The following is a 27,565-nucleotide window of genomic DNA, read 5'->3' on the forward strand; positions in this document are numbered from 1 at the left end:
ACCTAGTGGGACTACGTAGTACCTTACTCAATGAAATCAGCACGGTAAAGTGGCTTAAGAGATTACAAGACTAGCTCAAAGTTACACTTCTGGGCAATGTCAGAGCCAGGAACAGAACTCCGAAGTCAATAGGACTAAGCACAAAGTAAGATACTAGTCAGCATGAGTGAAGTTGGCAGGAGCAGGCACTTTTAGTGGGTCACTAAGCAAAGATGCTGAGGTTTAATCTATGTTGCTCCTGATCTGGAGGGCTAATAGATTTGCCATCACCAAAGAGACATTTACTTTAATATGGTGTAATTTTTACAGGGAGAAGAGTAAGCTTTGGGACCTGTCGAACAGGCTCCTTTTAATCAATTAATGTCATTCTGGGCTGCAGTGAAGTCAGTTTACATTAAAGTTCTGGAAAAGTTTTCATAAAAACTCTTTTCTTTACATTGGCCCCAGTTTATGTACCAGACCTCCTGGATCTGTAATACTGGTGTGTTCTGTACTCTTTTTTCATCAGAAAGTGCATAGAGAGTAGGACAAATGTCAGAAGTGCCTAAGCCCCTCACTTTATTGGCGGTACTGCCAATCTGAGGGGAAAAAAAATCAAAGTTTGTGTACACCTGACTAGTTTGGTGCATGGAACAATGACTTACATTGCAGCAAGCCAAATGTCCAATCCATCTTGTTTAGGTGGCTGGACAGCTCCCTCTTGTGGCCGCTTGAACACGTTCTCAGGCTCTTTAATGCTCAAATAAATTGGTTAGTCTCCAATGTGCCACAAGTACTCCTTTTCTTTTTACGAATACAGACTAACACAGCTGCTACTCTGAAACCTGTCTTTAATGGGTTTGTTACTCTTCATGCTGCACACTCAAACCCACCGGGACTAAAATGGCAAGGAACTGTGACTTCTGCTTGTGTCTCTATCAAAGAAAGTTACTCCAACTCCACTGCTGCTTATGAACAGCCTGCCCTGGGCTGCAGCTGGAATTCTTGGCTCCCAGTACTAAAATGAAGCTGGAAGCTTAAGCAGATGGAGGAGCTCTCTGAAGTGATTAGAAAGGGAGTGCAATCAAAACTACGGGCAAAATCCTAACCTTGTTGTCTTGTGCCATATGATTGCGATGGGGATGGCAGTGACTAAGTGGAGGGTCCAAGAGCCTGCTTGCCAGCATAGAGCAAATGGCTCAGAGGTTTGGAGGCAATGAACTCAGCAGAAGTCCACACTGGCGGTTCCAAGTAGGAGAAGCACAGGCCCCTCCTGGCAGGTTCTGTCAACAGCAGCCTACATGCAGGGAGCCTGGGGGTTGGCCATGCCCTAGATGAACAAGCTATGCAGTCCCTTCAAGCTGTGGAGCACCACGGTAAGTGTTTTCCAGGTCCTCTCTTTAGCACTGCGACCTCAGGCAGTGTAGTCCAAGAGGAAGTGAACCAAACTGGGAGTCAGAAGACTGGGTTCTGTTCCTGATACTGACAAGCTGTGTGATTGTGGATGTCTCATTTAACCTCTCCGTGCCTCAGTTTCCCCATCTGCAACAGGGAAAATGATGCCTATCTTTGTAAAGAACATCACAATCTATAGATGAAAAGCGTTCTATATGTTCTTAGTATTATTACAGTTAACAGCACTCAAGGATGCACAACGTTGTAATTCTAACCAGCTGCTGCATGGGTGCACTGGGGAAGAAGGGACAGAAAGCAGCTGCTTGCACCCTCTGTCCCCAGTGGAGGAGAGGACAAGGTTTTGCGACAAAAATGACCATACGAGGACTCCCAAAGCAGTTTTCCAAGGAACAAATAAAAAGGAGCAATGAAGTTTGAAAAGATTAGAAATGGACCTCTCACACATTGAGGATAGGGAGCCAAAAGGGTGATAATGTTTACAATTGTTTCAACAAAGCAAGATGATAACATGGGAGCAGTCTGGTTCAGCATGAAAACACAACAGCAGTCGCTGCCACTCGGGTTTGATTCCAGATAACACATCAAAGAGAGCGCCAGTGAGTTACTGAGATAATGAAGGTGTTGCATGCACTTCCTGAACAAACATGCCCATTCATGTCTTCCAACAAAGAGCACTGTTTTCGCTACTAATGCTTGAGTTGTACAAGACTTCAATTCCTTGCGAAACTGGAACACAGCATAACAGTGCAGATCATGGCTTGGGAGACTTTGGCTTGCACGCTTAGGAAAAAAGTGCCAGGGGATTTTTAATGTCCACAAAATGCAGATAGGACTTTGGTCCTTAAGGTTTTATAGGAAAGGTCTGCACTTAGGAAGCTGTTCAGACACTTTTTGGGGTGGTTTGAGCCTGCTGATATTCATTCTAGGCAGATCAGTCCTGATTCTTGGCCCAAAAGCCCTGTCCCCTCTGGCATAAATACACTCAGCTTACTGCAGTCATTTGGACAGCACCACTTCTTGTATAAAGCTGCAAAGACCTGTCAGTTATTACAAACAAGATCAACTAGACTGAGGGAGTCTTCCAGAGCTGAAGAAGTGAAGAGAAAAAACTTTCAGTCCTCTGTGGTTAGCTTTCTCCCAGAACTGCAATCATAAGCTCTAGAAGCACTGGGAGAGGTTTGTTCAACCACCTGAAAGTTACCAGGCTCCTCTTACGCTATGTCTACACTAGCAATTAAAAGACAAAAAACTTTTGTCGTTCAGCGATGTTAAACTTTAACAGAGATGTTAAAGTATTTTGTTGGCAAAAGAGCCGACAAACAGCAGCTACACTGCCCAAGTTTTAGAGACATGGCTGCGTCAACATAGCCGTGTCGCTAAATCCTGCATAATGTAGACATGGCCTTCGTCAGGACAAACTAATGGGAGATGGATGGGCCTGTGAGGTTATAAACTGTAATTGTAAATGAGAGGACAAGCTGCCGGCAGAGCTCAAAAGGTTCTGTATTCTATCCCTTGCTCCTAAGCTTTTTCATTTTTCACTTAGGTCGATATTTCCAAACCTGGGTGCCTAAAGTCAGGCTTCCAACTCTGTACCTAAACAGCAATGGGCTGGCTTTCAGAGGTGCTGAGCAACCCCAACTTCAAATGATATTGAATGGGAATGACGGGCACTCTGAAAATCATCCACCTTTATCTAGGTGCCTAAATACGGATTATGGAGTCTGACTTTGGGGACCTAGATGTGAAAATCTGGCCCTAGTCTCCTCTTGCTGGGAAAGGGCATTGAGAAGATAGTAGAAAAAAGTCAACTCTAGCAGAATCTGATACATTCCAAGTTTCTGGAGAGCAGTTAGTCTGGCTTTAGACCAGGCCATGGCCCAAAAAAGCAATAGTTTCAGTGGTCAACAGTCTCCTCAAGTCAGTGGGCAATGGGCAGTTGTCTTCAATACTATTGATCATAAGGAGATACTAACTCACTAGCTGAACATGGCTGGGATGGATGAACAGTTTTGAAGAGATTCTCTTCATTCCTTGCAGCGAGAGATCAGAAATGTGTGGACCACCATCAATTCCTATCAAGTTCAATGAAAACTGAAGGTGTTCAGCACCTCACAGCTAGGCCCCATCACTTTCATTCTACAGCAACTACAGACTGTGAATTGTTTAGGAGCATTAATACATTTTTTTATGTTAGTGGCGAGACAAAAAACTCTATTGTAAAATAACAACACAGTTAACTGATCCCAGGGATTTCCCTTTTCTTTCCAGAAAGGCAACAGAAGAAAAGGAATCCTTACTTTAACAAAGCTCATTCGGATAGTGCACATCTTGGTCAGCTCATACACCACCTCAAAGCCATGATTGACTGACTGGGCGAGCAACTGGGCAAAGAGCTGGTTGTTGAAAATCTTGAGGCTGCAGCCGCTGGGAATCTTGCAGACAGTGGCTGGGTGGAAGCCATGCTGATAGTTACAGTTGCGGCTCTGTACAAAAATGCTGCTGTCACTCACGCATTCTGCATACACCTCACCACCAACATAATACAGATGGACACCTTGAAAGAACAAAACCCACGAGTTATTTCTCTGTAATCCTTGACATATATTATATCAGGGCTTTACACTTTGGCTACTTTACTTCTGTACAGTGTAGCCAGGGGGCGTGGTCTCCCTCAGAGACTGATTGGAAGGAACCCCCGTCCACACCTTGGTGGGCAGAGCCAGGACACCCACGCCCACCCTGCCAAAAGCAGAGGGGTGGGACAGGAAGTATAAAGGGCAGGCCAGGAAGTATGAAGCTCAGTTTGGCTAGAGCCACCAAAGGAGACAGATGCCTCCCACCTGCTGTTCGAATGGGAGCCTGAAGAGGACCTCAACCGCGCTAACTCGGCAGGATTGCCAGAGCTGCCAGCCAACCAGGATGCCGAGGAGCTGCTGCTGGTGACATATTCTGGTGTATGGAGGACAACCCCAAGACACAGGTACACAGCAAAGGGAGCATAGGAAGTAGCCCAGAGACAGCTGACTACAGTCCAGTTGTGTTGTTACCTGAACCCAGGTCAGCGTATTTCGGCTGGATCACCACTGACCCATTAGCGGAACCATCTGCCAATGTTAAGGCCCTGGGCTGGAACCCAGTGGAGTAGGGTGGGCCTGGGTCCCCCCTACTGCTAACCCCACCCTAGGGTGGCAGCCTCCCCACTTTGGGCCAAGAGGCCTGCATTTGTCTGCCATTTGCCAGAGCTAGGATGTCAGACTCTTTGGTGCTCCACCCTGCTTGAAGGCCTGAGCCCCTAGACTGGTGCTCTGCCCTGTTTGCAGGCCTGAGCCCTAGACTGCTAGCTACTCTGCCCTGTCTGAGGGCCGAGCTTGTTAGATCACTCATTTCTCTGCCCTGCCTGAGGCCAGAGCCCTGGACTTCTTGCTGCCTAGCCCTACTTAGAGGTCCAGGGCCTCAGACTGCTAATCCCCCAGTAACCCTTGTCTTGCCAGGGGCCTGGGAGTAAAGGGGCATGGCCTCCCTTGGAGACTGATGGGGAGGGACAGACATGCAGTCCTACATACAGGAACCAGCCCATTATTATTCCATCCATGTAATTCCTGTATCTCACCCTAATGATAGTTACTGTAAAGTCACAGATTTCCTATACAAAATAATAAAATATTGCTACTGATACATATAAACACCTACATACATACACATTAAATGTAACATATCATGCACAGAACAAACCTTTCAGTGAATTATGTCACAATTCTATTCCATACCAAAAAACTATACCAAAAGCCCATTATTAAGGTTGCAAAATCAAGCATACTACAAAGTTAGGAAATGACAGAATTAAGGTTGCCTGCGCAGTCTTAATTTCTTCCCCTGCACACTGGATATACCTCATTCAGTACACAGAGTGGAGGGTACTCTCTTACCGAGCAGCCATTCAACCGTTTGTTTTATCCTCACTGTTCAATGGGTGGTCCCTGTCTTATTTACACTACTCAAACCCTGCTACAAAGACAACAGTATTAATTTCCTCATGTGTTTTTCCTGCAGCATCTGAGTGTTTAAAAATATTAAATTAATTAATTTTCCAAACACTCAGAGAGGAGGGGGTAGAATTTCCACCTTACAGACGGGGAACCGAGGGACAGACAGATTAACACCAAATGTATTCACTAATTTTGAGTGCCCAATTTGAGACATTAGCACCTGATTTTTCAGAGTACTTAGTATTAGGGCTGTCGATCAATTGCCGTTAACTCACGCGATTAATTAAAAAAATTAATTGTGGTTAATCTCCCTTTTATACGCACTATTAAACAATAGAATACCAACTGATTAAGTACATTTGGATGTTTTTCTACATTTTCAAATATATTGATTTTCAATTACAGCACAGAATACAAAGTGTACAGTGCTCACTTTATTTTTGATCATTTTTACAGTGCAAATATTTGTAATCGAGAGTATTTCAATTTACCTCATACAAGTACTGTAGTAAAATCTCTTTATCGTGAAAGTGCAACTTACAAATGAAGATTTTTTTGTTACGTAACTGCACTCAAAAACAAAACAATGCAAAACTTTAGAGCCTACAAGTCCACTCAGTCCTATTTCTTGTTCAGCCAATCGCTCAAACAAGTTTGTTTACATTTACAAGAGATAATGCTGCCCGCTTATTAGTTACAATGTCACCTGAAAGTGAGAATAGGTGTTCTCATGGGACTTTTGTAGCCGGCACTGCAAGGCATTTACATGCCAGATATGCTAAACATTCATATGCTCCTTCATGCTTCGGCCACCATTCCAGAGGACATGCTTCCATGCTGATGATGCTTGTTTAAAAAAAAAAAAAGTGTTAATTAAATTTGTGACTGAACTCCTTGGGGAAGAATTGCATGTCTCCTGCTCTGTTTTACCCACATTCTGCCATATATTTCATGTTATAGCAGTCTCGGATGATGAACCAGCACATGTTGCTCGTTTTAAGAACACTTTCACTGCAGATTTGACAAAATGCAAAGAAGGTACCAATGTGAGATTTCTAAAGATAGCTACAACACTCGACCCCAAGGTTTAAGAATCTGAAGTGCCTTCCAAAATCTGAGAGGGACGAGGTGTGGAGCATCTTTTCAGAAGAATTAAAAGAGCAACTCTCCAATGCAGAAACTTCAGAACCCGAACCACCAAAAAAGAAAATCAACCTTTTACTGGTGGCATCTGATTCAGATAATGAAAATGAATGTGCATCGGTCCACACCGCTTTGGATTGTTATCAAGCAGAACCCCTCACCGGCATGGACACGTGTCCCCTGGAATGGTGGTTGAAGCATGAAGGGACATATGGATTTTTAATGCATCTGGCACATAAATATCTTGTGACGCTGGCTACCACAGTGCCATGCGAACGCCTGTCCTTACTTTCAGGTGACACTGTAAACAAGAAGAGGGCAGCATTATCTCCTGCAAATGTAAACAAACTTGTTTGAGCGATTGGCTAAACAAGAAGTAGGACTGAGTGGACTTGTAGGCTCTAAAGTTTTACATTGTTTTATTTTTGAGTGCAGTTATATTTGTACATAATTCTAAATTTGTAAGTTGCATTTTCATGATAAAGAGATTTTACTACAGTACTCATATTAGGTGAATTGAAAAATACTATTTTTTTTACAGTACAAATATTTGTAATAAAAATAATATAAAGTGAGCACTGTACACTTTGTATTATGTGTTGTAATTGAAATCAATATGTCTGAAAATGTAGAAAGTATCCAAAAATATTTAAATAAATATTCTATTTTTTTAATCACACAATCAATCATGATTAAAAAAAATTAATTGCTTGACAGCCCTACTAAGTATTATATAGTACTTTCTTCTCCTGTAGTCCCCTGCCTCATTCACCACACACTTTCCAACTTTGGCAATAAATGAAGCAGGAGTCATACAAACGATTGCCTTCACTACACAGCCCTGATTCACTTCCAGAGCAGGTCCATCCTGGGCATTGAATGAGATGGGTTCTGTGGAAAACACACTATATGATCATGTAATTAAAGACCGTATCATAATGCACATGCACAAGGAAGCCAAATTAATGTTGCACAGGCACTAGCTAGAGTTAATCTCTAGCTCACAGTGTTGCTGCTCTCACTCAAGCTAAGCTAGCTCAAGTGTAGTAACAGTGGAGCTATCTGTTGCAATGAAGACACGCCTCTCTGCCTCTTTTTTTTGGTCCATCTGTAAAGTGGGAACAACAGAGGTGTTGTGTGGATAAACACATGTACTGACAGTGAGCTGCTCAGACACTACAGTGATGGGGCAATAGAAGTATGTGATATAGGCAGACACAGCGAGAACACTGCCACTGACTAGCCTCAGGGCAGGAAGAGAAAACCAGAAATAAAAATATTCACTGTGGCTTAAATTTTCAGCAGATACTAGTAATTTTGGGTGCCCAACTTGAGACAACTTAAAGGACCTGATTTCAGAAAATGTAGAGCACCCACCCTCTGAAAATCAAATCCCTTTAAAAGGTATCTCAAACTGAACATCCAAAATGAAAGACAACCAAACTCGTAAGTCACTTCTGAAAATTTAGGTGACACTATTTTATTTTTGTGGATTTTTTAAAAAAATATGCATATGATGAAACTAAAATGCCAAAAGTATTTCCATTTCTCCAGTGTGCATTCACCGGAGACAAGCACCTTCAATGACAACCAGTCAGCTGCACTCACTTCCAGAATCCCCAAATCAGGAGTTCCCATGCTTTTATGGGATTTCGTTCATCTCTTCAGATCCCCGAGATCCAGCACCCTAGAATCCTCCAGATCTTTTCGGTACTACAAAGTAAATAGATCAGAAGCCTCACGTCTATCTTTGAAGTTTGACTGATGAAATTGGACCAATTTCTAGCAGATAATTGCACTATGCTCTGGATTATTACTTGCTTTGATGTGGTATTTCCAGGAAACAGTTTCAGGCTGGTACACTGGATGACAATTCTATTACATACACTTATCCTAATGATCTAATCTTGTTTACTCACTGTTTTTTCTGTTAACAGAAGAGATAGTTGTATCCATTTCAACAGCTTTCATCTGTCTATCTGACATGCTTTAGGAACTATGAATCGTTAGTCCTGTCCTACAGTCCTGTGCTTAGGGCATTTCCACTCCTTCTGAGCATTTTCCTTTCAAGTTGGATGAATAGGGAAATGCAGAGAAATAAAGAGAGTCTCAGCTGGACCAGCATCTTCCGTGGACAATTAGGAATCTACTCAAAGGAAGAAAGCTAATGTAAGGTTCTAGGATTTTTAATCAACACAGATAGATCTTCAAATCTGAACAGATGAGAACCACTAGTGTTTACCACATTTTCTTCTTGCTCTGGAGATCATTCCTGTTCTTCCCCTTTGGGCAGAAACTCATAGGAATTAGCAGCCTCAAATGAGAATTTTAACCGTGAGAGGCCTAGCAATTGCTGCTCATGGATCTACAACACACTACTATACTAGAGTATGTTTATATACAGTCTTTGTCTTTATTTTTTAATAAACTGGAACTGGATGACTCTCTCATTTCCACTGTTCAAAAAGAAATAACAACTATTTGGGGTTTCATGAAGCAACACAACATCTTAACTGTTCCAAAGGACAATACTTAGAAAGGTGGGAGGCCGAGGAATGGCATCCCTGCATTTGGCCTTCAGATATGCTGTTTTTTGTACCAAGCATATCAGATTTGTTACTTGGTTTAGGCCTTCACCATTTCAATCAGTTTAAGACTGAACTAGAGACAATTAAAATATTGTTTTGAGACTGGGAACTGGTTAGGGCCACTGAGAGTTGTATTCTGTTGGACCCTCATTTAAAAAAAAAAAATAAATGTAGTTTAGCTGATCATTGTTAATGAAAGCTTCTGACCAACACTTACTACTGCAACTAGATAAATTACAACCTCAAAAATCTTGAGTGTATCTTCAGCAGGGAATAGTCCAGTTCAATTTGGCTGTTTTATGTCCTCCAGCAGAAGCCATTCCAATGGAAGGGGGAAATCCATAACTGAGCACTTCAGAGTTTGTTTATTTCTTCAAATGCACACTGCAATAGAGGCAGTTGGGATTATACCAACAGGGGCATGTACATTTATTGATTATTCTGGATCCCCATCAGGAAAGGAGACACTATTTAAAAGGCTAGAATTCTCCTGGAAACACTTATAGTAGAGGTTGGGTTGCTTATTTTTCTGTGGCAGAGCCAAGTTTCCTGTTTCTTCCCTGTTTCTGCCATTGGCCTGCCAATGCATTAGTGACCTATATCAAAACTTTTATAAGACTAAATGTCAACATCATTGCTCATACTTTGTTTTAGATCTTCTAAGGGCCAATCAGACTCTAAATACAGACGCTCCCCGGGTTACGCAAGACCCAACTTACGCAAATCCGCACTTATGGAAAAAGTTCCGTAAGCTAGAAATAGGAGGGGTTTTTTTTTTGCGCGTGAGGTGTACATTTCCAACTTATGCAAAATTCAAGTTACTCATGGTGTTCCGGAATGGAACAACTGTGTAAGTCGGGGGGCATCTGTACTTAATCCTCAGACAACTAATGTCAGTTAGATAAGGGTTATTATTTCAGCTTTATGGAGGGGAAACCCAGACACAGAGTTTCAGCAACTCATCCAAGTGACTTCGTGGCAAAGACAGAAACAGAATTGTGCTGACTCACGGTTCTGTGAACAAGGAAGAGGACCAGTCACAGAACAGAAGATCATTAGGCTCAAATCCACAAAGGCATTTAGGCTTCTAACTTTTGTTGATTTCAGTAGATGCTAGGAGCCTGTTTTAACTGAGCCTTAGGCCATGTCTCCACTAGCAAGCTTACACCAGCACAGCTGTATCGATTCAGCTGCGACGCTGTAAGATCACTTGTGTAGCTGCTCTATGCCTGTGGGAGAGAGCTCTCCCATCAACATAATAAAACCACCTCCACGAGTGGCAGTAGCTGGGTCAAAAGTGGTAGTGTAGATGTAGCCTTGGTGCCTACGGGACGAGATCAGAGCTGACATTAGGCATTAAAATGTCCCAATTACTCAGATCTCCTCAGAGAGAGAAGTAACAAAAAAGAAAGCAGTGGTCTATGAAGAGGGAGAAGGAAATCCAAAACTCCATGCTTTGTTTTATTTTGAGAAGGTTAAAACTGCTGATCCATTTGCTGGTCACAGAAGTGGCAGGAAGATATTATGAGCTGGGGGAAACCTTATTGTGGGTTGAGTTAAACCCCCATTGAGATTGATAGGTGTGAACTCACCCTTCAATTAACATGCCTATGAGCATAAACCCTCACCTAAAATACAAGGAGTGTGTGAACCCACCCAAAAGCTTTTGGCGGAGTATTGTTTTGGGTAGGTGTGTATGGGGAGGGAAGGGAATAGCAGAAGCGATATACGACTGAAAAAGACAAGAACAGAGAGCAAGAGAGAGAGAGGCAAAAAAGCACGGTGGCCAAGCAGTAGCCCGGGGTGACCAACCTGAGCCTGAGAAGGAGCCAGAATTTACCAATGTACATTGCCAAAGAGCCACAGTAATACGTCAGCAGCCCCCATCCGCTCCCCAGCCCCCAGTGCCTCTCACAGGCTGACAGCCCTCACCAATCAGTGCCTACTCCCCACTCCCCCCACCCACCGCAATCAGCTATTTCACATGTGCAGGAGGCTATGGGGGGGGACGGGGAAGGAGTGAGGGTATGGCAGGCTCAGGGAAAGGGGCAGTAGCCTTCGGAGAAGTGGTGGAGTGGGGGCAGGGCTTGGGGCAGAGCAGGGGGTTGAGCAGTGAGCACCCTCCAGCACATGAAGTTAGCATCTGGAGCTTCAGCCCCAGAATCAGTGCCTAGGTAAGGAGCCACATATTAACCTCTGAAGAGCCGCATGTGACTCCGGAGCCACAGATTGGCCAGCCCTGCAGTAGCCTATGAACACCATGTGACCCTGGAAAAAGCTAGAGAGAGATTTTTTTGGGCTGTAGGCTGAAGAGGCTTGGAGCTGTAAACTAAGAAACTGCTCCTTTTGTTCTGGGTTCCTCCTGCATTCGGAGAAGGGGGGCTTTGTACATTCCTAATAAATAAACAAGACTGCATCAAAGAGAATATCAGAATCCATCAACTTCTACTTCCAGCTGGAACATCCCCAGGGCCCCATAATGTGACTACCCGCTCAGGCTGAAAAAGGGCCACACTGATGCCAAGTGCGGGATCCAGTTTCCAAGGAGAGAGAGACTGTGAGCTGGACTTCTGTTGAAACAAGACGGAACAAATAAAGGAGGTACTTGCTCAATCAAAAATGTCCAGTGGGATTTTAAACAAGACCTACAACCAGAGCTGGAGGTTTCACAAAGGAATTTAAAACAAGACCTGGAAACTTCACAAAACAAATTACAGCAGCATCTGGAGGATTCCCAGAAAGGGCTGAGAGCTGTCAAATCTCCGTTGGAGCAACAACTGCAAAAACTCCAGGCAAACTGGGATGTCCAGATGCCAAGCTCCCAGGGAGGAAAGGCAAGACAGATCAAAGAGGTGACCAGCAACCTGGCTGCCACAGACCAGAGGTTTCCACTAAATACTGGCGACTGGACAACTTTTACCCAATTTGGAACTTGCTAACAGAGATGAGCTGCAGCAAGTAGCAGCCTTCTGTGTCTTCTTGGAGAAGGGGAGGGCAGATTGAGAATCTGATGGGGATGTGCCACTCTCCAGTAGGAGGGTGGTAAAGCACTGGAATAGGTTACCTAGGGAGGTGGTGGAATCTCCATCTTTAGAGGTTTTTAAGGCCCGGCTTGACACAGCCTTGGCTGGGATGATTTAGTTGCGGATTGGTCCTGCTTTGAGTAGGGGGTTGGACTAGATGACCTCCTGAGGTCTCTTCCAAACCTAATATTCTATGATTCCAAGGCAAAAAGACATCTAAAATGCTCATCATTGAGCAGAATAGTTGCATCACAGGAGGGGCAAGTTTTGAACTCCAGGGATTTTGTTTCAGCTACAGCAGCTAAATCTTGGTACCAGAGAAGCCTCTAAGGACACTAAAAAAATAATAATAAAAAAAGTGATTGTTTTAAAGCTAGCAGGTGTAAGAGAAAAATAACAACTATACTAATGACATTATCTACAATGAATTTATATACACGAGTAGAAAAAGTCACACAATGTACAGTGAAGTGGACACTACAGGGGTTCTGTCTTACTGCCACAGGCGATCACAAGGAACTGAAGGATGGTTGGACCTGCTCTGCTCTTTCTGGCCTCCTCCCTCAGGGGGAGACGAGGGCATACAGAGTCCAGGCATGGACCCAATGGACGCTGCTGGCCAAAAGAATTCAGTTTTGTGTGTATGGAGCACATGTGCACTTCACCAGAAGTGGAATACATGTGGGCAACTACTTGAAAAAGAACTTTAGATTTCTCTTAGATTTAATTAGTAAAAGTTCCCAGAAACACAGAATCAGACTGGACTGGTTTCCTTAACCTGCCAGAGAAAAAAAGCAACAGAGGAAACTTTAGCAGTGCTATCTAAATTTATGGCTCAGCTAGTTAGTGTGTTGTCTGTCTCCACCTGCTTTTTGGTGATAGAAAAACCAGCAGCAAGGCACCAATAATTGTTTTCTTAGTGACATTTCAATGGCAATATTCGCAGTTGCCAGAAGTTCTGATAAATACAAATGAAAACACATACTTCCAAGTTAGAGCAAAGTTTTGTTTTTAACTATGGGCTTCATATAGGCCAAGTAAATAACCTGTGTAAAAAGCTACCCTCTTCCCAGTAAAGAACCAGTGCCTCATCTACTGCTTCAGAAAGAAGCCAAGCAGGTGGCTTTACATTCATGTTGGTTAGGTAGACAGATACAATGGACAGACAGACAGACTTTTCTAGTTCTAGACAATGGACGTTCTTCCAAGCTCTATTCCTCACCAATAAGAGGGAATTTGCTCTTACCTTTTCCTATGTGTCGCCTGGTGTTTTCTATAGTTGAATTCCTGTTGACATTAGAGAGCAGTCCAAGACAGAATCGGTTCCTATTATTTGAAGGATCCGTGAATCCATCTATAAGAATACTCCGAGAGGAAGCCTGGAAAGTCTCCCCTACTCGGTTGTTGAGTTCATAGTAGGCAACTGAGCACCAGTGCTGGGGTTCCTCATAGCAAACAGGTCGAAAGTCTGTAGGAAATAAAATAAATCAGGTGCCTAGGTTACAGTAATGCTTGTTTTTCTATCCAAACACTCTCAGACCTGATCTCCATCTAATCAGTCACTTTTCGTCAGGGGCAGTCTCAACAGCAGGTTCCATTTCTTCTTAGTTTGCTGACTAGCGCTTCCAAAGGGAGAACATTAGAGAACTTAAGCATGTGCTTAACTGGAAGCATCTGAGTAGTCCCACTGAAACTCCAGTGGGACAACTCGTATTCTTAAAATAGAGCATGTGCTTAAATTCTTTACTGCACTGTGCCCAATCACCCCCCTGGAAGCTTTCCAGGTTGAGTTAGATTTGCAATGCCCAGGCAGTTATGTGCACTGTATCTCTGACAAACAGGAGCCAGGAGTGAGCAAACTGGTTCAGTTTCACAATAAAAAGTGAGCTGAGCCTTCATGCAACGTGCGATTAAACCTAACGCCAAGCAAGGAGGTTTTGCATGTATCAACCCTTTGTTTTATTTCTTATTTTTAATTTTTACACACCTCAGGATGGCCTGCCAAAATGCCACACAAAAGGCCGTTCTTGCTGGAACCCCAAGTTTTGCAGACTCAAAGTCTGGATAAGGATCCATCTCGGTGCTTATTAGAACTGAATCTTATTTGTCCCATGAGCATTAATTAACCTGTCCCCCTGCCACGGGCATTTGAGACCCAAAAAGCAGTGAAACCCACTCCTGCTGTGAAATGTACAAAATGTTTCCAACTGAGAGTAGCTAGGCAGGTGGCCAGCAGGGATCAGTGATCTTCTTAATGTTTCTGGGAGTATTTATTTGTGGTGGGGGAGGGGAGAGGAAAGATGACTGGAAACGTGGTAGCTGTCACATGGGTGTGATATGTACCCACAGGTTCGTAGCTTGATTACCCTCATCCTCCCTCCCCTCCAGTTGTCGGCTACATGCACTTGTGATTTCCTGTCTTAATTGAGATTGTAAGGTTTTGAGGGCAGGGACTGTCCTTTAATATATGTGTTGCACAGTGCTCAGCACAGCGAAGCCCTGAACCTGGCGTCTGTGCAGTACTTCAGTACATGGAGCAATTATAACAACTGCACTCAGAGCAGGCCCATAGGAAACCAGAGCAGAGGAACTTCTCATACCACAGATTCCATGGGGCACTGCTCCTCAGTGGTGGTCTCTGAGACGGGTGAAGGGGTGGGCTAAGGGAGGAGCAAGTCAGTAGGTCTGCAAGCTGAGGTCTGTAGTCACTACTGTAGGCCAGAGGCCGTAGAGGGAGGAAGTTACTCACCTTCTGCAGTAATGATGGTTCTTCAAGATGTGTCCCCCTAAGGGTGCTCCACTGCAACTCTAATTGGAGATTTTAGGTCTGTTCAGCCCGCACATGCGCTCTCCCTCCCTCATGGTCTGCCTCAAGGCTTTCTAGCGCAGCGTAGGTGAACCCTCCCTCAGTTCCTTCTCTACCACACAGCCCTATATTGAGAACTCCGAAGTACAGGGGAGAAGGGCAGGTTGTGGATCACCCTTACGTACACAAGGTGAGTAACTTTTTATTGTTTGAATAGCGTCCCTATGGGTGCTCCACTGTAGTTGACTTCACAGCAGTATCCCCCATGGTGGGCTGGGGCTTCGGAGTGGAGTTTGTTACTACAGAGAGTACTGAGGAGCCGGAGATGACGTCGGAGGCCCAGTCTCCAGTGATCACATAATGTTCTGTGAAAAAGTGTGGTCAGAGGCTTAAGTTGCTGCTCTGCAGATTTCCAAGATAGGGACATCTTTAAAGAGTGCAACCGAGGTAGAAATTGACCTTGTGGAGTGCGTACAGATTCCGGACAGAGGCAACAAGTTGAGTCCTTGATAACAGAGATTAATGCAACTGAAGACCCTTTTGGATAGACACTGAGCCAATATCACAGAGCCTTTGTGTCTTTCTGTGAATAAAAGGAAGTCCTTAGTCCTGTCCAAGTAGAATGCTAGTGCTCTTCTAACATCTATCATATGCAGAACAGCTTTCCTGTTGTCACAATGTAGTTTTGGGGGGAAAAAAACAGGGGAATGGATCTGTTGATTCATATGGAAGGAGGAGGCAACGTTAGGGAGAAATTTGGGATGCAGCTTCAGGGTTACTTTATCTTTAAAAAAAGACCATGAATAGGGGGTGTACTATCAGGGCTGCAATTTCTCCTATGCACCTACGTGAGGAGATGGCAATTAGAAATGCTGTCTTCATGGACAGGTGAAAGAGAGAGCAAGTTGCCATGGGCTCAAAGGGAGGTTTAAGTCTAGGTTAAGATCCCAGGTCAGAGAGGGTGGTCTCATACGCGGGAAGAGATTAGCAATGCCTTAAGGAATCTATGCATCAGCAGGTGAGCGAACACCAAGTATCCATCTACTTGATGGTGGAAGGCCGTTACGGCTGCAAGATGTACCTGAAGGGAGTGGAGCAAGAGTTTTGACCTCTTGAGGTCTAAAACCAGAGGGAGAGAGGACAAAGTCTGGTGATTAGAATGACACCAAATTTAGAATTGTTTCCATTTTTGTAGGTAAGTACATTGAGTGGTCAACTTTTGGCTGTGTAGCAACACATATTTTGCCTTGTCGGAGCACTCTACCTCTAAGTCTTGGAACCACGAAGGAGCCAAATACTGAGATGGAAGATCCACAGATTGAGGCGAAGGATCATCCTGTTGTTTTGAGAGAGCAAGTGAGGAATGGGCCAAAGAGCAACCAGAGGGCATACTGTCATGTGTGTCCAGAAAGGGAACCAGACTTGTCTTGTGCAGAAGGGGACAATCAGAATAACTCACACTTTGTCCCGTCAGATTTTCAAGAGGACTTTGGATATGAGAGGGAATGGAGGAAAGGCATATTAAGGTCCCTGTCCCATAGAAGGATGAGTACAGCTCCCAGTGAATGTGTCCCCAGGCCAGCCCTGGAGCAGTAGCGAGGACGTTTCCTGTTTCAGTAAATAGTGAAAAGATCTGTAGTCAGGGTTCCCCAAAGGGTGAATATGTTGTGAAGCACCTGAGTTCAGTTCCTATTTGTGGTTGTGAGTTCCGACAGACTGTCAGCTGTTGCAGTCTGCAGATACATAGCTGAGATGAGCACATTGTGATGGATGCACCAATTTCAAAGTTTGAGTGCTTCCATGCAGAGGGAGGGAGATCTGGCGACCCCTTGGTGATTTATGTAAAACATACAGGTCATATTGTCCATCATGACCTTTGTGTGGGTATTTTTGATGAATGGCAGAAAGTGTACACAGACGTTCCTGACTGCTATTACCTTCAAAGAATCAATATGGAGGGCCACTCTTGTGGAAGACCACTTGCCTTGAACCTTTCGGTCACATAGGTTGGCTCCAAAGCCTATTAGGGAAGCATCTGTTGTTAGAGTCAGCGTCGATGGTGGCTGCACAAATGGAACACCTGCTTGAAACCTATCCAGAAAGTACTTTAACCAAACTGCTATCAGTGCCCTGCATAGTAGTCTGTCCCTGTTCAGGGAATTGACTTAACTGAGCCACATCTGAACACACCTCACGAACATCTGGGTGTTTGAAGTGACAAAGGTTCATGCTGCTATATGACCTAGCAGCTGCAGAAAGCTCCTGGCCGATGTTTGGGGGATGGCCTGGACTGTCCCTATGAGACTCGTGAGGTTGGAGATGTGGAAGTCAGTATCTTGTAGGCTGAGGGCTGCAACCCAATCTCCTTGCTCCAGAGCTGGAATAATGGCTGCTAGAGTGATCATCTGGAACTTCTGTGCCTTTACGTATTTGTTTAGTGCCCTTACATCTAGAATGGGCCTCTACCCTCCCTTCACCTTGGGGAATCAGGAAATAACTGGAGTATAACTCCTTGCCTCTGAGTTGCATCGTGATTGGTTCTATGGCCCCTAAGTGTAATACGTCTATTTTCGTGGTGAAGTAGGTTCTCATGAAAAGGGTCCCTGAAGAGGGAAAGGGAATTAAATGGCATAACCCTTCGAAATAATCTCCAAGACCCATCTGTCAGAGGTGATATTGTCCCAACTGCTGTGAAAGAGGACCAGGCGACTTCCAACGGGACATGACAGGTAGAAGGCAGCTGATGTTGCAAGAAATAGCTATTTGGACTCTCAACCAACCCATTAAAAGTGTTCAGCGGAGGCGGGAAGAGAGGATGCAGATTGGGGTTCTGACTGCTTCCACTTTTGTACTGTGGGCTTTTTGCGCTGCGGTTTGTAATCATGCTGTGACGATGGGTACTGAGGAGGTCATGACCTCTGCTGTGGTTGAGAGCTGTATCTTCTCTTTTGTCCTGTAGTGTAGATTCCCAGAGAGTGTAATGTGGCCCGGGAATCCTTCAGGGTGTAGAGAGAAGAGTACGTCTTATTCACAAAGAGCTTGGGCCCTTCAACGTGAGATCTTCCACTGGCGTCTACAGTTCTTTGGGCAACACTGAAAAGGTGTAACAAGGAAGCCCGCCTCATTACCACTGCCATGGACACCGAGCGGATCGCTGTATCAGCTGTGTCCAGTGCCATCTGTGGCACAGTTCTAGCTACTAACTGGCCCTCTCCGACAATGGCCTGAAACTGCGCCTTCTGCACCTCTGGTAAATGTTCCACAAATGCACTGAGTTTCACATAATTAATCAAATCACATTTGGCCATGACAGCTTGGAGGTTCGCGATGCTAAACTGCAATGTTGCCGATGAATATGCCTTCCTCCAAAAGAGATCTAGTCTCTTCCAGTGTCGATTGTATGGGGTTGACTTTACATGATGTTGCCTGCCGCATGCATTAATCACATCTGCTACAATTGAGTCAGGTTGCAGATTTAAAACAAAAAGTCTGCCTCTTTGGGAGGGATGTAGTACTTCTTGTCAGCTTTCTTGCAGGTTGGTGCAATGGAGGCTGGTGTCTGCCGGATGACTTTGGCAGGATCTAGAATCACCTCATTAATTGGGAGGGCAATTCTGGATGATGAGGCAGTGTGCAGAATATTCACCAGTTTGCAATGTGTGTGTCACCTCCTGCAGGTGACTTTGCAGCTCATCTGCCACCCTCTTGGTCTTAAAATCATCACCGAGTGATTGGGGGGGGGGGCATTATAGCCTTGTCTGGTGAAGATGAGGAGAAGATTTCAGGAGGGGTAGCTTCTCCTTCAAGTCCTTCTTCCTGTTCTTCCAAAGCTTCCTCCTCCACTGGCTCAGGGGCTCTGGACAGAGAGGTCGGAGGGGACCATTTGGTGGATTCTCTCTGAGAGACAATGGACACCCTTGACGTGTGGGATGTGTACGTCGCCCAAGGATCCCAATACAGCCATAGGCGAGGGAAAGGCATGGATGGCAGAGACACCCAAGGGGCCCATAGCACGATAGTGGGTCGGCTCAATGGAATTGAGGACCCTTGTATTGTAACAGTGGGCCATGGTAAGAAGCCAGGGAAATGACATCCTTCTGGTCACTGTCAGACTCATCACTGGGTAAGGGTGGCATTGACCAAGATGTTGGTGGCATACAGCCTGGTGCTGAGGATGATTCCGGGCACCGGGATGCACTCGGTACCGGGGCCCCGATACCGAGTAATGGTGATTGTGTTTCTTCACCAACCGTCAGGTCGCTAGGATACCAGAACTCTTGCGGTATCATCGGCTCACTCGGTACCACAGAGAGGGTCTGTGATACGTTGCTGGTACCGATGGTTGTGAAGGTGCAGAGCACTCCCTAAATGGGAGTTTTGTCAAATTTGGTAACAAAGGTTTACTAGGTGCCACTCCTTTAGAGGCAATACGGTATTTGTCTCTCCCCTCAGGGGGCAGGACCATTGCCTCGGAGCCTGAGCCCCCGCTTCTCTAGACAGTGCGGCTGAGCTCACAGCGGAGGAACCCTGATGCTTCTGGGTACCGCATTTCGGAGCTGCCAGTACTGAGGTGGCCAATCACACTGGGGAAGCCCTTTGACAGGCCAACGGTGCTTGGAGCCCTTTCTCCTTGAGCCTTTATGGGGGGAATCTGCTGTTTTTTCTGCGTCTCTACCCCCTTTGAAGTTGAAAGCTCCAGGGAGGATCCGGGGTTGGCACCGGAGTCCCCTGGCAGCTGAAGTGCCTTCTCCATAAGGAGGACTTTTAACTTCAGCTCCCAGTTCTCGCGAGACCTCAGCTTTAGCTGGTGGCAGAGGGAGCACTTCTGAGGGATATGGGACTCTCCCAGGTACTGGACACTGTGAGAGTGTCTGGCTATTACAGGAATCGACTCCTTGCAGGAGAGGCACCTCTTGAAGCTAGGAGAGCCAGACATGCCCAGGGAGGTAGGAGCTATCACTCTCTAGCAGTGAGGAATGCAGAAAAAAGATGTTCTGTCCTCTTTTTTTTTTTTTAAACCAAGAGAAGTTAGAATAACCTCTCAACACCCCTGGGGTGGGGGGAGGGACAAGGGGGATCCTCCCACAAGGGAAGGAAAGGTAAACTAAAGTTCTTTTTCTTCTTTTAGCCCAGGGGGGTAAACAGAAACATTAACTATTAAGAAGACCAAAAGAACCAAAAACAACAACTACTTAAGCTAAAGATGTAGAGAGAAAAAAAACAAAAAAACTGCTCGCTCAGCTGGAGGCCAAAGGTGGTCGATAAGGAACTGAGGGGGGGGTTCATCCACGCAGTGCTAGATAGCCTTGAGGCAGACCACATTTGAAGCACTGGAAAGGGTGACCTAGGGAAGTGGTGGAATCTCCTTCCTTAGAGGTTTTTAAGGTCAGGCTTGACAAAGCCCTGGCTGGGATGCTTTAGTTGGGGATTGGTCCTGCTTGGAGCAGGGGGTTGGCCTAGATGACCTCCTGAGGTCCCTTCCAACCCTGATATTCTATGATTCTATGACATGGCTACCTAAAATCTCCAATTAGAGGCGCAGGGACGCAGATATACCTACAGTGGAGAACCCACAGGGACACTACTCGAAGAATAGTTGCAAAGTGGCTCTAAAGCTGTTCCATGCCCTAGCCTTTAGCATAGGGATGGGGGCTTCCAACCCTCCCAGCTTTCACTAGGTCTCCCACACAGAGCATGGGGATGAAGAGCTGACCTTCTCTACAGCTCTTTCTGTGCACCAGTGACACTACTTATTATTCAGAAAATATAGGTATGTATTACAGCAATGTGACATTAAAAAAAAAAAGATGGAAATACTAAAGCCTCTGAACAGAGTGCTTTACGATGGGTAAGTAATTCACCCCAAATTGAGTCAATAAATCAGTCCTGATTTTGACTTAGATCTTGCTGTGTTACACATTCCTCCCTCCCCTCATTCCTTATTTGATCTTCGTCACTACAACCTGGATAATGGTGTTTGTTTTCATTAATACTTCTAACTTTTGTGACCCCACAGATGCAAATAAAATCAGAATCTTTTGTCCTGGTACCTGAGTCACTGAATGCTTAAATCCCTCTCTTGCTACTGAATGACAAGCCTGGGCTGCCTCCTTAACCTCAGATCTGGCAACGCCCACTGTTACAGATGTGCCTTGTCCTCCAATCTGGGAGTCGTCAACAGAGGTTCCGTAGGCAACTTCTCACCTCACCTGGACAGGCTCAGGGAGGAGGGGCGTTTCTTGTGGACAGTCCTTGGCGGGAATCTGTCGTTGTGCCCATGAGGAGTGCCTTCTACTCTCATGGGCAGCCCTACAAGAAGAGTCCTTGGACTTAGATGTTGAAGGCTCCACTCCAAAGCATGTGCTTGGAGAGGCACAGATGAGAGCCACCTAGCCTTCTCCCTCACGTGCTTTCGTAGGCGAAGCTCACAGGCTTCTCAAGTTCTGGGTGGGAAGAAGCGATTGATCCTGCACTTTGCAGAGATATGTGCCTCACCCAGACAATACAGGCATCGCTGATGTTCCATCTGATGGAAAAGGAGCAAGGGCAGGAGATGCTATTCTTTAATCCTGGGAATCTGAGCATAGTCCCAGAGCAGAGGAGCAGGTTCCCCAACCAGGGAAAAGAAATATTCTATGCTAACTATAAATTTAACTACTAATTACTAAGCTAAAATATATAACTATTTACAAATATTTTCTTTCTTTGCAGGTTATACAACTGAGCGACGGAGGACATGAGTCGGACTCAGACCATCTGGCAGCAAGAAGGAACTGGAGAGGCGTAACCCTCACTCCCTCTTATACCCTAGGCCAGGAGCACAAGGAGATCTACTGTGCATGTGCGGGCCAACGGACACTGCTTTGAAGAATTTCCAGACTCGGGTGCACGGTGCAAATGCATACCCACATGTGGAATACACACAGGGACAAGCACTCGAAAAAGAACAATAGGCCTTCCTGCTCTGAAGAATATATAATAATTCTTTGGCTAAGAATTATTCCCTGGGGAGCAGTACAAATACTTGTATATTTTCAGTTTCTCCAGCAGCAGATTTACCTCCATTGGGCAATGATAGCACTAACTGATTGTCAGCTGTTGCATCCACTGATCGTCCATTTTGGTTTCCTGGTGTTTCTCTTGCATTGTAAGGTGGGGGCGTTTCAACTAAAAAACAGAAAGACACTGAGATCAGCAAGCTGGTAAATTTTACCCAGGTCTGCCTGGTAACTATTCAACACTACTTCAGCATAGTTTAACTGGAGAAGGGTCCAAAACAGAACCTGAGTCTGAACCCCGCCCTCCTCAAACTCCAGGTCAAGACTGTTTCAGATTCAAATCCCTGGAGATGAACCTGTCCCTATGGTTTAGGCTCTGTGTCAGGTCCAAAGGCAGAAGGGTCCTAATTTCCAAATACAGTTTGGATGTGGCCCAAGATGACAGAAATTTCAGCTTTGATTTTGGCACTGGTTAGTCTGCACCCAGTCCCAGTTTAGCCTCAAACCCAAACTCCATGGAAAGAGTGGAGTTCCATAAATGGGCTCCCTGAACCCAGCCCGCTTCACATGGAATCCTGGTGAGGTTGGAGAGCAAAGACACACTAGCTGATCTCAACTGCCTTGACGAGGGAGAGAGAGCCGCACACAGGCCTAGACTAATACACAATCAGCAAGACCTGAAAATGAATCAGATGGATTACAGGCAGAATATGGAAGGCAGGCACTGCTAACTGTCTTGCCCTATGCCATGAAGCAAATGAGAGCCACTGCATTCTGCAGCCATTGCAGCCTCCGGCTCAGATTCAAGCAAAGACCAATCAGGACTGAATTACAATAGCGGTGAGGAACGTGGCTATAACTGTAATGAGTTCTGCATTAGACAGAACCGGGCACTTTCCAGGTCGAGTGATAGCCACTGTGAAGTAGTGTTGTACTAAGAGTTTCCATTCTGGAAAGCAATTCAGAATGACCCCTATTCTCCTGACCTGCCTAGCAAGTGGTGGCCTTGCCCTGGGAATAACGGAGGTGCAAAAAGCATCCACAACCACTTCAAAACAAGAGGTGCCAGAAACATTATGTAAGCTTTATCTGGATTGAGTTTCAGCCAACTGTCCCCCATCCAAACAAATCTGTCTGTAAGACAACCAAGAGATAGTTACAGCAGGACAACAGGAAAGGAGGCACACAGTTAGAAGTCACTAGTTTCACTCTGTATCCCAATCCGTATCCCTATCTCCCATCCAGCTCATACACGTTCAACAAGATAAGGAATAGAACAGAGCAAGCAGGGAACTTGTAGAAGGAACTCCCTTCTACAAGGCAGCTCAGTCACAGAAGAGTCGTGGCAACACCCACACCTACCATGGACCACAGCTAGGCTACCAACCCAATCCTTTGAGGGGGCCATTTAGGGATCTGGGGCAAAAATTGGGGATTGGTCCTGCTTTGAGCAGGGGGTTGGACTAGATGACCTCCTGAGGTCCCTTCCAACTCTGATATTCTATGATTCTATGATACCTGGTGATAGGTCTAACATAATTAGCAGGGAGAAGACATTCTTGTCCCTTACCGGCAGATCTTCCACCATGTTAATCAGAACTCTCTGGGTCATGAAATGGTCTGGACCTAGATGTGCAAAGATGTATTTAAACAAAAATGATCTAATCCAGGTGGGATTAACCCAATCCCCACTATCTCAAGAACCGCTCTCACAAATGGAGGAGCAGAGGCTGGCCAGTAATTTGCAGAACAAATATTTTAGAACAGAGGCTGCAGTTCCACACATGTATGTGCAGAGGGAGACTGGCCTCTCAAACGTTTGATCATTTCCACTAGCACCTTCCCTCTAGCCTTAACCAGCCAAGATAATCTATGGCACTGGCTGCTGACTACCAACGACAGCCTGCCTCTCAGAAAGAGACACAAGATGACGCTCACGCAGGACAGAGCGGGCATTCATCCCCTCACACTTTGGGGAGGGCCAACTCTCTTTTAATCTGACCGATCTTCTTGTCAAAGAACCAAACGCACTAATGAAAAATAAACAAATGAACTACAAAAACAGAGCTCCTAATTCCTGAATTTTTTCATTTACAGAACAGCAGCCTAGGAACAGGAAAACACATCCTCCATTCTAATATATGCCAAGAAGGAACAGAGTGCGTTAGAAAGCGGAAATAAAGACCTTGTTTTCATATTTGAAAACACAGATGTAGACCTCGATCCCGCAAACATTTAAGCATGGGAGTCAATTTACTCTTGGGAGTAGCAATTTAATGGGACTACAAACAAAGAGTTGCACTGGTGTTTACATGTTTGCAGGACAAATAAGAGTATCTAGGTTGATATTCACCCGTGTGCAGAGAGACAGCAAAAGACATCTGTGTTGACCTGGTTTGACGTGAGTAATTGGACATGGGTGAGAGACAGGATTAGAGAAGTAAATGGATCAGTAGGCTGGAAACAGCAAGTCTGCACCGGCTAAGATAAGGGGGAAAACACCCAGGGAACCATTTACAATGGACAAGTTAAGTCCGAAACATAGAGATGGGGTAAAGAATAAGTTGTGCATGGACAGAGCATGCTGTACAGGGGTTGGTTCCTACAAAATGACCAAGCCAATCCCAAAACATGGGATGCAATGTATAGTAAATGCAATGTAATTTGTAAATGTACATAAAGGAAAGTTTGCAATGTAATTTTGGATGTGTTGTATGCCCTATACCAGGGGTCGGCAACCTTCAGCATGTGGCCCACCAGGGTAATCTGCTGGCGGGCTGCAAGATATATTGTTTATGTTGACCATCCGCAGGCACGGCCCCCGGCAAATGCTGAAGGTTTCCGACCCCTGCCCTATGCCACCCCCTTACACTTGAATCTGATCAATTCAGCATAGCTTTGCTGCATGACTAAAAAAAAGAACCCAAGAGAGAAGAGTTGGAGTTCTAGGGGAACCCCAACACTGTGCACCCTTAAACCCTATTTTGAGGGCTTAAGTGGGAATTAAGTGGTACATAGGCATTGGGTGGCCCTCCACGTATAGCGGATAAATACACACTAACTTGTAAAATGACCACGGAACCAGCAAAAAGGCAAGAACTGCAGTATACAGATTGATGTTATTATTACGTATATTTCAGCAGTGCCCAGGACCAGGGCTCCAATGTGCTAAGTCAGGGTTTCCCAAATGGTGGGCCCCAACTCACTGTGGGTGGCAGAAGGGTCAAGGTAGGTGGGTCATGCATACCCCAGAAGCGCTCCCCCCACACACACTGACTTCCCCTGGGCAGCAGGCAATGGCATGGGAAGTGGGATCCAGGCATTAGAGCGGAGGAGGCACCTACGGGATACATCTGGGATGGATACAGGATGCTGACTGTCTGCTTGCTGGCTCTGGTTGTTTTTCCTGTGCTGTTGCCTGGATCCTGCTCCCATGTCTCTTGGGCAACAGCATGGAGAGAGGGATGTGGGCAGCAGCAGTGTTGAGGAAAGATCTGGAGCCAGCAAGTGGACAGTTAGCACATTGGTGGCGATCACAAACCAGCCACAAGGAAAGATGGACTATCTGGGGCTGCAGGAGGGGAGGCCAGGATAATGGTGGGTCCTGTGACAGGGTTGGGGGAAACCCCATCCTGTGAGGGGTGACTGTGCCTACCTCTCTTAGGAAATGGCGGGGTGGGGGGTGGGAGGGGACATATGTATCTTATGCCTACATCCATCTCAGCCTGAGTCCATACGCTCGCCATTATCCGCAGGGCGGTGCAGCCTACTGGCCAGAGTCCATAAATTCGCCCTTGCGACTGGGTAGTAAGGCCTAGGGCCCAATGTCAGTCAATCCGCCCCTTTTCGCAGGGCAGTAAGGCCTAGTGGCCAGAGTCAGGAAATCCGATCCTTCTCACAGGGCAGTAAGGTCTAATGGCCCAAATTTCTACATTCGCCCCTGTCCACAGGGCCATAAGGCTTAGTGGCCAGAGTCAATAAATTTGCCATTGTCAGCATGGCAGTAAGGCCTAGTGACCACTGCCAGAAACAGAGGGAGGGGTTGCACCCCCAGCAGGGAGTCCAGGACCTCCATCTCCACCGGATCCCAGCCCAAGGCCCTGGTAGTGGCCATAGCACAGGCCACTGAGTCAGCGGGGCAAGGCTCTGACTCAAGGCTTTGACTCATTCACCAGTCCACCGTTTGATTCCCCTGGGCTGCTTCCTGCCATCGTCCCTGCTGCTATGGTCAGGTGTCTGTTACCTCTAGGTTCTCCAGTCTGCCCTTTCTCCAGCGCCTCCGAACCCTGCAAGGCCTCCGGGGTTGCCTTGGCATCTGCCTGGGATGCGGCATCCCCGGGCTCCTAGGGTCCCAGGCTTCCGCTAAGCCTTGGATGGGGTGGGCGGCACACGTCCTTCCTCCATGGCAGTCAGCCCCAACCGAGCCAAGCTGCTCCCTTTTATATCAGTGCACCTGGAGCATGCCTAGTAGAGTGAAGTGGGTGTGCCTTCCTCAACCCACAATGTAGGGTTAACCCTTCCCCGTCCAGTGCAAGGTTCACAGTCCACAAAAGAGATGAATGTGCTAAGCACTGTACAAACACATCAATAAGCTAGCCCATCTTGAGTAACTTACAATCTAATTTGTGGGAAGATGTAACAAGTGAGAGTGACAAAGAAAAGGAAGGAAGGGGGAAGGGAAGATGAAGGTTATGAAAAAAGAGTCATGTGGTTACCCAGATAGCTATTGCACATCTTGAAGGTTCCTGAAATTACCACAGCCTTTTTAAAATTAAATAAACTCAGCTGTCCCTGACTGTTTCGCAATCAAATAATTTTGTCTCCAATTCAGAATCACGTATGCTCCGATTTGCTAAAACGCAGATTAAGCCACTTACATTTTCAAGTGGTTTTACAAGCTTTCAGGATCAGCTGAATTCACAAGACATCCATACTGTGTAATTTACAATGGGCCTCATCTTCCAAGGACACAAGTATAAATCAGGAGCAGTTCCACTGAAGTCAACAGTTACCCAGGTGTAGAACCACAGCGAGTGAAAAGAAAGGCCCTACTTATACCCTGTCATTCTGGGAGTACATCAGTGAGGTTGCAGAATATGAGCTAAAATGATTAAAGATGCAAAAAAGAAACGATAGAACAGGTAGGAAAACAAAATCTTCCTATGTCCATAGTGTCGGATTATAAATAAATAAAGGACAAATGAGAACATTAAGGACAGGAATTTAGATGCTCAAAAGTCAAGCTGCAAGATTCAGCTCTGAATTACATCCATGTAAACTCAAAATTGAAACTAATAGATTTACACTGGTGTAACAGGAGCAGAATCTGAGCCAAGATTTCTGTAGTAATGTTAATTTGGAGTTGTTTCACATGGCATATGTTGAACACCACGAGTATCAATATATTCCTTGAAACTTTAAAAAGTAAGAGGTTCACAATATGTGCAACATGAATGAGTGAACTTTACAAAGAAGGGAACCTTGGACCTGACTTAGCATCCTCTGAAGTCCATGGGAGTCCCTCCACCATCTGCAGTGGGCGCTAAATCAGTTACCTTTTTCATTTCCTGAATTAAGTCTTTCTGTTCATGAACTTCAAGTGACATCAACAAATGTCTTCGTA

The 27,565-nt window shown here is 45.5% G+C and overlaps 1 protein-coding gene across 3 annotated transcripts in view; it reads right to left on the reverse strand.

Moving 5' to 3' along the window:
* SMAD9 (SMAD family member 9) overlaps positions 1-27,565 on the reverse strand; it is a 69,455-nt gene that overhangs the window by 2,946 nt on the left and 38,944 nt on the right. For 2 of the 3 annotated variants that reach the window (XM_084644775.1, XM_084644776.1), the window contains 3 exons: positions 22,004-22,111; positions 13,385-13,606; positions 3,696-3,952 (listed from right to left, as the gene is read on the reverse strand). In XM_084644775.1, coding sequence (XP_084500901.1) covers positions 3,696-3,952; positions 13,385-13,606; positions 22,004-22,111 — 587 coding nt within the window. The remainder of the gene's footprint in view (positions 1-3,695; positions 3,953-13,384; positions 13,607-22,003; positions 22,112-27,565) is intronic. The other variant, XM_084644777.1, reaches the window with a different exon arrangement.

This window comes from Lepidochelys olivacea (genome assembly GCF_965140295.1).
Source record: "Lepidochelys olivacea isolate rLepOli2 genome assembly, chromosome: 1".
Classification (NCBI taxonomy): domain Eukaryota; kingdom Metazoa; phylum Chordata; order Testudines; family Cheloniidae; genus Lepidochelys; species Lepidochelys olivacea.